This window comes from Aedes aegypti, chromosome 3 (genome assembly GCF_002204515.2).
Source record: "Aedes aegypti strain LVP_AGWG chromosome 3, AaegL5.0 Primary Assembly, whole genome shotgun sequence".
In the NCBI taxonomy this organism is placed as follows: Eukaryota; Metazoa; Arthropoda; class Insecta; order Diptera; family Culicidae; genus Aedes; species Aedes aegypti.
This window is the reverse complement of record NC_035109.1, coordinates 131,968,363-131,979,748: the sequence shown is the minus strand read 5'-3', so window position 1 is coordinate 131,979,748 and position 11,386 is coordinate 131,968,363. Positions and strand designations below refer to the sequence as shown.

The 11,386-nt window shown below is 41.8% G+C and overlaps 1 protein-coding gene across 1 annotated transcript; it reads left to right on the top strand.

Annotated features, from left to right (window-relative positions):
* The first annotated feature begins 3,964 nt into the window (after positions 1–3,964).
* On the top strand, positions 3,965–5,421 carry LOC110677995 (polypeptide N-acetylgalactosaminyltransferase 11-like). Its single transcript, XM_021850283.1, has 2 exons — positions 3,965–4,173; positions 4,864–5,421. The coding sequence occupies exons 1-2, from the start codon at positions 4,151–4,153 to the stop codon at positions 5,399–5,401; spliced, it is 561 nt and encodes a 186-aa protein (XP_021705975.1). The 5' UTR covers positions 3,965–4,150; the 3' UTR covers positions 5,402–5,421.
* The last annotated feature ends 5,965 nt before the right edge of the window (positions 5,422–11,386 follow it).

Sequence of the window (11,386 nt, the reverse complement as noted above, 5' to 3'; positions counted from 1 at the left end):
TGAAGAATTCCTGATAAAATCTCTGGAGCAACCACAAGGGTAATTCCTGAAACTGTTCTAGAGAAATATGAGAAGAAATTTTGCATCTTAATTATCTGCAAGCAAGATAATGGAAAAAAGAGACTTTAAAGATTAGTTTGCTTAAAATAGAGACTTCAGACACCTTTTATAAAAATAGAGACTTTTTAGAGACTTGCCAAAAAATGGTATCTAAAAAAAACCTACTACCAGCCCTAGATATGTTAATCATTTACTAAAAAAAATATAGAGTTATTAAAAACATTATGTTATGGTAAGCTGATAAAATTTCATACTTGAAAGGATCTTGAAAGGAGAGCGGCGCAACCGAAATTTTTTTCAAATGAAGAGAGTTTTCTGGCAAATAATGGTAGCTCTGGGTTATGACGCAAAAATCCTTTGTCGTGAACATATTCTACCATGAATTACTACCTCAAAATAATTTCCCTGATTGTGATCGAAATTCCCTGAGTATTCCAGGTTTTTTCCAGGTTGAATAAAACTCCCTGATAATTCCAGGTTTTCCAGGTTGTTCCAGGTAGTAGACACCCTGTACCTAAGACAGCTTCATGGACGCAAAAGTAATTTGTAAAATAAAAACTAAGCCAAATTATTTTAGATATCTCAAATTTATTGAATCGTGTTAATGGTTGTTATAAAAGTCATCTGCTACATTTGATTAGGTATATTCCCATCTAAATTAATACAAATAGTCTGTAAAACTTTTAGATCACCGGATCCATTATTTTCGGAAAATAAAAACACGGTATATCAAGCCCCTGGTTAATAACGTCGGGCCTGTATAACATTTAAATGTGGGAATTTAGATAAATGTTTATTTGTTGCATTTCATTTGAAAACGTTCAAGAGCTCTAAATTAATCATGATTGTTACGAAATTTCAAATTTAAAGTTGTTTAAATTCCAGATTACTTTTCCAAAACCAGTTTATTCAGAATTCAAATATTTTTTTTTTTAATTGGTCGGCGTTAAGATGAAGATGAATCGAAACCAAATCTCAAATTTTCAAGAGCACGAATCTGGAGAACCAAACATCCGATTAAGCTGAAAACCTAATCGATTGGTCACTAGCTGGTGGTAACCAATCGATTAAGTTTTCAGTTCAAACGGGTGTTCGGTTCTCTAGCTTTGTGCTCTTGAAAATTTGAGGCTTGGCTTCGATTCATCTTATGGTTGCTAAGTGTCCTTTGATTAGTTTGTGTTATCGCATTTGCAACGCATTCGAGCAAGATTTGTACGTCAAACGCAAACAGCAATATATCCGTCAAATCAAAATGTTTGAATAATAAACACGACATTTTCTTATTGTTCGAAACATCAAACGCATAACATTTTTCATGAAACGGCTTTCAAATTGTACTCTAGCTATTAACAACTTCAAGAAGACTGCGAAAATGTTGCACTTATATGCAACTTGAAATCATATTTAGATTGTTTCAATTTGGTCCAACATGCGATTCAAATTTTAAAAATGTTTGAAAATTCAATCTCTCATATCTTCCTTATTTTCCTCACCATAAAAATGATGTTTTGTAAAATTATTATCATTTAGTGATTATTTCCCATGAAATCTCTCCAAGAATTTTCCTAAGGAATTCCTTCAAAAAAAAAAAATAAAAATAAAAATGTTTTGGATATTTCACAATGAAACCTGGGTTAAAAAAAAACACCACAAACAATTCCACAGGGATTAGAATATTTTTCAAGAAAGCCCTTAGGCGCCGTCCACAAATTACGTAACGGTCTAGGGGGAGGGGGGGAGTAGGCTCATACGACTCATACAAAAATATGAAAATTTTCATACAAAAAGCGTTACGGACGGGAGGGAGGGTGTCGAAAAATTTCAATTTTAGCGTTACGTAATAAATGGACGCTGCCTTAATTCTCCAGTACTTTATCCGGTGATTCTCCAGTCAGTTTTTCTACCACATCCTCCAAGATTCCCGTTGAAAACATGTTGAAATTTTAACCTTAAACTTCTCAAGAAATCTCCAGGGTTTTCTCAGAATTTCTTTGAAATTTTAGCCAACTATTTCTTTAAGCATACCTTCTGGAACTAATCCATAGATTGCTTCTTAGGTTTCTTTGGAAAATCCTTCAATATTTCTAAGAGATTTCTCAAGAAAGTTTTCAAAACACGTTTTCAAGCATTCTTCCAGGACTTTTCCATGTATTTCTCCAAGGAAATGTGAATGAAATTTTCCAGCAAGCTGAGAAATTAAGTCGTGACGTATTCCTAAAGCAAATTTTAGGGTAGCTTCTGTTAAATCTTGCGTAAGTTCTTAAGTCATACTTGACGAATAAGGATATATCTCATTCTTTAGGAAATTTTAGAATATTTCCTAGTTTATTGCTAAGAGAATTGAAAAAAAAAAATGAATTGAATCTCTGAATAATATCCCGTAGGGTTTTGTGAAGGAATTTTGGAAAAAACAAACTGCTGTAACTGGTGTGCAACCTTAAATTAATTTTTGAATATCCAATAGGGATTTTTGTGAAATTCAATGAAAAATATCTGTAAGGCAGCATCCATTTATTACGTAACGCTGAAATTGGCGAAGTCGTTACGCTTGCGCCTACCCCCCCCCCCCCCCCCCTTCGAGCGTTCCGTAATTTGTGGATGACGCCTAAGAACTCCAGGAATCATTGGATGAAATGCTGGAAAATTGAAATTCTTGTCGGGTTTCTTGAAAAAAAAAAAAATCCTTGACGATTTTACCCAAAATTTTGAAATTTACCTTTGCTGATTTTCTGTGGGAATCTTTGGAAGATCTCTTACAGTACCAACTGGAGAATTTGGTTGAAAAGTTAGTGAAAAAATATCTGAAAGAAATCCTAGGATAGTCGTTGGAAAATTTTTCAAAATAATACCTGAGAAAACAACTGGAGGTAGTAACGTTAAAGTGCTCAAGGATTTCCCGAAGAAAATTCTGGAGAAATTCCTTAAAGCATCCTTGGAAAAATTACTGAATGAATTGGTAGAGAGATATCATGAAGATTTTCTGTATTATTACTGTATACTGCATTATGTGTCTGAACCCTGTATTAGTTCCTGATAGTATTCTAGATGAAATCTCTGGAGAAATCACTTGGAGAGTTTATGAAGCTGTTCTCGAGAAATATGAGAAGAAATTTTGCATCATAATTATCTGAAAGCAAGATAAGGAAAAAAGAGACTGTAGGTAGAGACCATTTTGGTTACAATAGAGACTTATGAGACCTTTCCTTAAAAATAGATCTTTCCAGAGACTTGCATTAAAATAGAGACCAAGTCTCTAAAAAGAAACCTGACTAATAACTAACCCAGCAATAGATATGTTAATCCTAGAGCACTCGACATAGAGATATTAAAAACAGTGTAAGTCGAAAAAAATTCCTACACGAAAGGATCCTCACTGAATAGCCTAACATTTTTCGATTATAGAGGCATGCCTCTGCATGGTAAAATCAAGCGCATTTCTGGTCTGCTGAAAATTGCCGGTGCGAGCGCTTAAGCTAACCCCCTAAAATGGTAATTTATACCGCACACTTTTTTTTTGCGTGTAACATAGAATACTTGGGTGGGTGTCAAAACTCGAAAGATGAAACGTCGTTGAAAGGAGCAAATTGGAAATAAACGAAAATTTCTTGAAAGAATCATTTTCTTCCGAAACAACATATAATCCAACTTTTTGTCCCTAAACTAGATATAAAAACTGCATCTAATGTTTGAAATTATACTAATATAAAAATTAACACAACTCCTTCCAAAAACATGATCACATAAATCTACAAGACGTGCAAGCTATTGCTTGGGAAGATGCTTCAATGAATGTGGAAACGAACCCACCTACAGATAGATCCAAATGAACCGGGTTTCTCAGTCCAAATGGCAGCTCTGGCTCGATGTAGTTGGGTGATTTTCTCCTAGATGTCGCATTCATCGCTTTTTGGCGTTTCGCTGCTGGTGATTTTGATATTCTATTCCATTCTCAACAAAAACAGCAATTCGTGATAGAAATGTGCTCAAAAATGTTATTATTCGGTCAATATTCGTACTTTAATTGTTATTCCAAGTTATGTTGAATAGGTGAACTTGTTTACGGATGGTCATTAAACTCTCATCCGAGTAAATGACGAAAGACAAACCCAAAAGGTAGGACAATTGGGAAGCGCCCAGGAATGCACCTAGAAGTGAAAGTATCTTCGCGAAAGTTGTGAATGTTTGGCTATCGGAAGTACAATCATCCCACAGTTATGGAACAACTAAGGGTCATTTTTCAGAATAAAATATGATTAAAAATCATGGTGACGCTATACAAAACAAAATTACTTCCCTGGCACTGAAGAATATTTTTTTTTAGAATTACATCTAAACATTTGCAGTAAATTCGCAATTAAATGTTGATTTCTATAGAAATTTCAAACGTTGTCCATCCCAAAGATAAGGATCAGTGGGAGAGGATGGTCCTTATTATGGATTAAATCGACTTATATTATGGATCAGATCACTATAACAGCAATTTATCTGCGAAATGTTAATGGAATCATGCGTTCTCGCCTTTGATTCATTATTGTGGTGTGATTCCAATGCCCCAACAGTTATGAATCAACGCTTCCAGGAATATGGCTGACAGTTTAGTTCCTACGTGCGGGAAAAATGATAGATTTACGATTTGCGTAGATAAAATATGTTCTGCGTAATTGCAACTTAATATCCGTTTAATCCAACTTTGATCCACATCTGTGTGCTATGCATAACTGTGGGGTAACTGTACCACGCGATTGATAACATTTTGGCCTTTGCAATATAACAGTAACGGTTAATTATCTCGATTTATTCCAGAATCTCAAAGATGGTGAGCAAATCGTTTCTTTGGGGCGTAATTGCCGCATCGCTAACCTGGTCGGTTAGCTTGTATCTCTACTGGAGCTTGAGTAGTGGCTCCACATCTGTTGCTTCCATACCCACTGGTGCTGGGCTCCGCGGCCATGGAGATAGTGGCAATTCTTTGGCCGTGATAGGCCCTGTGGAACAGACAGAGGAAGTGGAAAAGAAAATGATGTTCCAAAACGGTCACCAGAACAATCTGGTGGGACTGGATCCGTTAGAAGGAAAGACAGACACCGGGAAGAGCTTTAGCTTTTTCAAAGATAAATATAACCGGTATCGGAAGGAGCAGGAGTTTAGAAAGATAAGCCACAAACTAATGGATGAGCTGCAGCCAATAATGCCAAATGGAACAGACGAATTTGGCATGGTGCGGAATTCCGAAGAGCAATTCATCAGAGATGTTGGCTACAGGAAGCACGCGTTCAATGTGCTGGTTAGCAATAAGATCGGTCCGTTTCGAGGGGTGCCCGATACGAGACATAAATTGTAAGTATAGCTGATGAAATGAGGGATTTGGGTAAAATTGGCAGGGCTTGTAGCAGGTCGGTATTTAGAGACTTCTCGTATATAGTATTGTTGAGAGGCCCCTCACCGACATCGCCACAAGGGCTCTTCAGCTGATAGGTGTCAGACTGACAGATGCCAACACGATCGTCGGTGTATGACCCGGAAGGCGTCATCAGTTAGATTTTGCGATAGCAAGTGATTCACACGTTTTTAGTAATTGTAACCTGTAGCAAATAAAGTTATATTTTATACTGTCCGTGAATCGCGTGCGTACCTTCATTTCCAATATCGCAACAGTGGCGACGAGGTACAGAAGTTTTCGTGCGAAAAAGTTGCGCGTTCGTCGAAAAATACCGCATTTTTGTGGATCGGAAGACCGGGGATAAAGTGCAATGGCGGAGACTAACGGAGGATCAGCGTCAGGAGGGCAGCCGCAGCCAACAAACATGACAGAGGCTGTGGTACACATTCTGACTAATCAGCAAGCCCTGATGAGGCAACTTGCGCAGCAGCTGACCGCCACACAGATTGCCGTCAATAACTTGTCCCGCGACGAATCGGTGCTGGACTCTCTGTCAAGCAACATGGCGGAGTTCACCTACGATAAGGAGAATGGGCACACATTCGACGCTTGGTTTTCCCGTTACGTTGACCTCTTCGACAAAGATGCCGGCAAATTGGATGACGCAGCAAAAGTGCGACTTCTTCTGCGAAAGTTGAGCCCACCCGACCATGAGCGCTACAACAGCTTCATCCTTCCGAAGCTCGCTCGGGAGTTTACCTTCGAAGAGACGGTCTCTAAACTTAAATCGCTGTTTGGTGCCACAGTTTCCACATTCCGACGGCGATATAACTGCTTGCAGACCAATAAGGACGACGGAGATGATTACCTGGCTTACTCCTGTAAGGTAAACAAGGCGTGCGTCGACTTCAAGCTATCCGAATTGACGGAAGAGCAATTTAAGTGCCTCATTTTCGTTTGTGGCCTTAAATCAAAGCAAGAGTCTGAAATTCGGATGCGCCTAATCAACAAGCTGAACGAATCGGCGGACTTAACCCTGCAGCAAGTGGTGGAGCAATGCAACACCCTAGTCAACCTGAAGCAGGATACGGTGTTGGTTGAAGGTTGTTCGTCATCGGTGAATGCGATCGCTTACCCCAAGCGGACGAAACCGAAGCGGCTGGCGTCGGCAGATAAGAGCCATGAGCAACCTAAGACCCCCTGCTGGTCATGCGGGGGCATGCATTTCAGTAAGGACTGCCGATTCAAGGACCATCGGTGCAACGAATGCGGAAAGTATGGGCATCGTGAAGGCTACTGTGCATGCTTTTCGTCCAAATCAAGCAATACTGCAGCCAGTACGGAGAGAAAGAAGAAGAAGATGCGGAATCAACCATTGGCGAGGACGGTAACAATCCGAAGCGTCGGCCAGCGTAGGAAATTCGTCGATCTCCAACTCAACAATGTCCCTCTTCGTCTCCAGTTGGACACAGGGTCCGACATCTCCATCATTTCGCATCGGTCATGGGTCAAAATTGGTCGGCCGAGTGCAAAACCAGCAGTATTTTGTGCCAGAACAGCGTCCGGAGAACCACTTCAGCTAATTGCGGAACTGGAATGCAATATTACCCTCAACGGCATCACACGCGGGGGTAAGTGTTTTATTGCATCTCCTAACGTCCATCTCGACATTCTAGGCATAGACTGGATGGACTTATTTGGTTTGTGGGATCATCCGATCGCTTCGTTCTGCAACCAGATAACGTCGCAGCCAACACATCAGATGGTTGCTCTTCAAGCGCAGTATCCTGAGGTGTTTACCAGTGAGATGGGTCTATGCAACAAGACTCCCGTCAAACTGGTACTCAAAGGCAACCCCAAACCGGTGTTTAGACCAAAACGTCCGGTAGCATATTCCATGGAGCAAGCAGTTGAGGACGAACTGCTGCGACTACAAGGCTTGGGCGTTTTAAAAAAGGTGGATTTCAGCGATTGGGCGGCACCCATTGTCGCAGTACGGAAGCCAAACGGAACCGTTCGCATCTGTGCGGATTTTTCAACAGGCCTTAACAGCGTGCTGGAGGCAAATCATTACCCATTGCCTTTACCAGAGGATATATTTGCAAAGATGGCCAACTGTCGGATTTTTAGTCATATTGACTTGTCCGATGCGTATCTGCAGGTAGAAGTGGACCCTGCCTGCCAACCACTCTTGACCATCAACACGCATAAGGGCCTCTTCCAGTTTACACGGTTGTCACCAGGTATCAAATCCGCCCCTGGAGCCTTCCAACAGCTGATGGACGCAATGTTGGCTGGCCTCGAGTATACCGTTGGTTATCTGGATGACATCCTGGTAGGTGGTCGCAACGAGGAAGAGCACCAGCGCAACTTGCAACTCATTCTCCAGCGGCTCAAAGAGTACGGGTTCACCGTGCGCATCGAAAAATGTAGTTTTGGCATGCAGCAAGTCAAGCACCTGGGGCAGATTTTGGATGGTAACGGAATTAGGCCAGATCCTGAGAAGACGACAGCAATCGTTAATATGCCACCACCGCACGACGTTTCTTCGCTTCGTTCTTATTTGGGAGCCGTAAATTATTATGGCAAGTACGTCAAGGATATGCGCAACTTACGACACCCCATGGATCAGCTGCTAAAAGCAGGAACGAAATTCGAGTGGACGCCCGCTTGCCAAGCATCATTCAATCGATTTCGAGAAATCCTGCAATCGCCGTTACTCCTTACGCACTATAACCCCAAGATGCCTATAATTGTATCCGCCGATGCATCTGCATTTGGGCTGGGAGCTCGAATTGCACACCAGTTTCCTGACGGGACGGTCAAGGCAGTGTATCACATTTCCCGTAGCCTGACAGCAGCTGAAAGTAACTACAGTCAGGTTGAAAAAGAAGGCTTAGCACTCGTTTTTGCCGTTACCCGCTTTCATCGAATGCTGTTCGGTCGAAAGTTCACCCTCGAGACGGATCACAAACCGCTACTCGCTATTTTCGGATCCAAAAAGGGGATTCCGACGTACACGGCTAATCGTCTCCAAAGATGGGCATTGACCCTACTCCTCTACGATTTCGAAATCCGCTACATCTCAACCGAGAGCTTTGGGCACGCTGATGTTTTGTCACGATTGATGGATCGCCGCATGCGCCCAGATGAGGAAATCGTCATTGCCAATCTCGAAATGGAGTACTCGATCAAAAGCGTTATCAACGAGTCGTTAGAAGTATTTCCGCTATCGTTCAAGACAGTTCAAGCGGAAACTAAAGCCGATGAGACTATACAGCAAGTCATTCGGTTCGTCAACACAAGTTGGCCTTCGAAAAAGACGGATCTATCTGATCCTTCAGTGCAACAGTTTTATTTGCGCCGTGATTCTCTCACCATTGTAGCCGATTGCCTAATGTATGGAGAACGACTGGTTGTTCCACCAAAGTTCCGTAAACGGGTGCTCCATCAGTTACACAAAGGTCACCCGGGTGTGGAACGCATGCGGTCAATCGCCCGACAGTATGTCTACTGGCCACACATCGACGCAGATATTGCCGATCTTGTCCAGACCTGCACCGCATGTGCCTCCGTAGCAAAAACTGATCGTAAGACGTCACTTGAATCGTGGCCTGCACCTGAGAAGCCGTGGCAGCGTGTGCATCTAGATTATGCAGGTCCACAGGATGGATGGTACTACTTAATCCTGGTGGACTCCTTCAGCAAGTGGCCCGAGGTGGTACGAACCAAGGAAATCACCACCGCAGCAACCATACGCATGCTTCGCAGTATTTTCGCCAGATTCGGGATTCCTGAAACACTGGTAACAGATAATGGCACACAATTTACCAGCGGTGCCTTTGAATCGTACTGCGAAAAGAATGCTATAGTCCACCTGAAAACTGCTCCTTTCCACCCGCAGTCGAATGGCCTCGCAGAGAGGTTCGTGGACACCTTTAAAAGGTCGCTCAAGAAAATCACCGCCGGAGGGGAATCATTAGATGAAGCCATCGACACTTTTCTCCAATGTTACCGGTCAACACCATGCCGCAGCGCACCAGCTGGAAAATCTCCCGCAGAAATTTTGGTTGGCAGACCAGTTCGAACATCACTTGCGCTGTTACGACCACCTTCACAGTTCCACGATTTGAAGAACTCGAGACAAGAAGAACAATTCAACAAAAAGCATAGTACAAAGCCGAGAGAGTACACTCCACAAGAACTTGTCTGGGCTAAGGTGTACAATAATAATAATTGGAGCTGGGAAGCTGGGAAAGTGGTGGAACGCATAGGCAAAGTGATGTACAACATTTGGATTATTTCGAAGCAAACATTAATTAGATCTCACTGCAACCAGCTTCGAACTCGCCACCAACCCGATGATCACCAAGAACAAGCGCAGTCACCAGATGACCTTCAAATTCCCCTTAGTATTTTGCTGGACAATTGCGGTCTCAATACGACATCGGCTTCGGAGGTTGCAGTTGGCCCTGCTCTGCAACCAGGACTTCAACAGCAGCCCACTCAACGTGAAAACCAACGCCGTCCCACAGGCAACCAAATGCAACAACCGATTCCTACTCGCCAGTCTACGAGGGTTCGTAGACCGCCTGTGAGATATGAACCTTATCAACTTTATTAAAAGGGGGAGGTGTTGAGAGGCCCCTCACCGACATCGCCACAAGGGCTCTTCAGCTGATAGGTGTCAGACTGACAGATGCCAACACGATCGTCGGTGTATGACCCGGAAGGCGTCATCAGTTAGATTTTGCGATAGCAAGTGATTCACACGTTTTTAGTAATTGTAACCTGTAGCAAATAAAGTTATATTTTATACTGTCCGTGAATCGCGTGCGTACCTTCATTTCCAATATCGCAACAAGTATCATACAGGCGTATCTGCAGTGATCGATTTCTCTTCGAATGTGTACACGAAATCCACACAATTTCCCTGACATTTTACGATGCAGCATGACGAAGGATGATGAGTCGTTTCTATTGAATCAAAAATAGCAGTCAAAAACGTTTGCCTGGGCAAGTTATTAGCTTAAGAGAAATCGATGAAGAGAAATCGATCATTGCAGTTACGCCCTTATGATTATTTTAATGCAAGTCTCTAAAAAGTATATTTTCAATTGAAGGTGTCCATTATGGGCGATCAGGTGGTCAAAAATAAAAAAAAATGACCGTTATTATCAGAAAAAACGCCATCAAATCTGTGCTCACCTATCGTTTTCTGTAGCTAAGCTGCATTTCTGAAAAAAACGTAGGGTCCATTTTAAATTTATGCACTTTTGATTGTATGAGTCTACAAATTCGAAGGAAATCTGAGATATTTCACCGGGTTCTTATTGGTCATGATTATCAGAAGAAATAGGCCATCAAAATTTGGTTTACAGTTGTTTTTTTTCAGTTATTTATAACCTCTGGGCGGAGTTTTGAATGAAAGATCGTCGAAATTTTGTGTTACGCCCTTTTTGGTTACACTCATGAAAAACACTAATTTTAAACAGAATAATTCGGTATTATAATACTGTCGAGCATGTTCAAAAGTTTTCAATGAAATATTGCAATTACATGCCGCCAAAGTCCTTCACAATTAATCGATTTTCACAAGCTAAAGCGATAAAAGCATTACGGAGCCAATTTTCTATTAAAATTATTATACTGCCCCAAAACTTAAACTTCAATTGCTGAGTAATGCACTATTGGCCAAACTAATTTTTTTTTCTTTATTAAAGTGGTTTTTCGCCCCAGGCGATGGTTGGTTTGACTTTATTAACGAGATTTTTTAGCCCTGGGCTAGTTCATCTCGGGACCAACGGCTTTACTTCCCTTCCGAAGGAAGTCGTCACTATAATTTTAGTGACTATCTCGGGGATGGGATTCGATCCCAGGTCCTCGGCGTGAGAGGCGAGTGTTCTAACCACTACACCAGGTCCGTCCCCCCGCCCCAGCGAGTTC

Excerpts from the sequence above, each read along its gene's own strand:
- LOC110677995 (XM_021850283.1), top strand. The coding sequence starts at position 4,151 with ATGACGAAAGACAAACCCAAAAG. Across the intron at positions 4,174-4,863 it reads ACGAAAGACAAACCCAAAAG|AATCTCAAAGATGGTGAGCA; the intron begins GTAGGACAATTG and ends GATTTATTCCAG.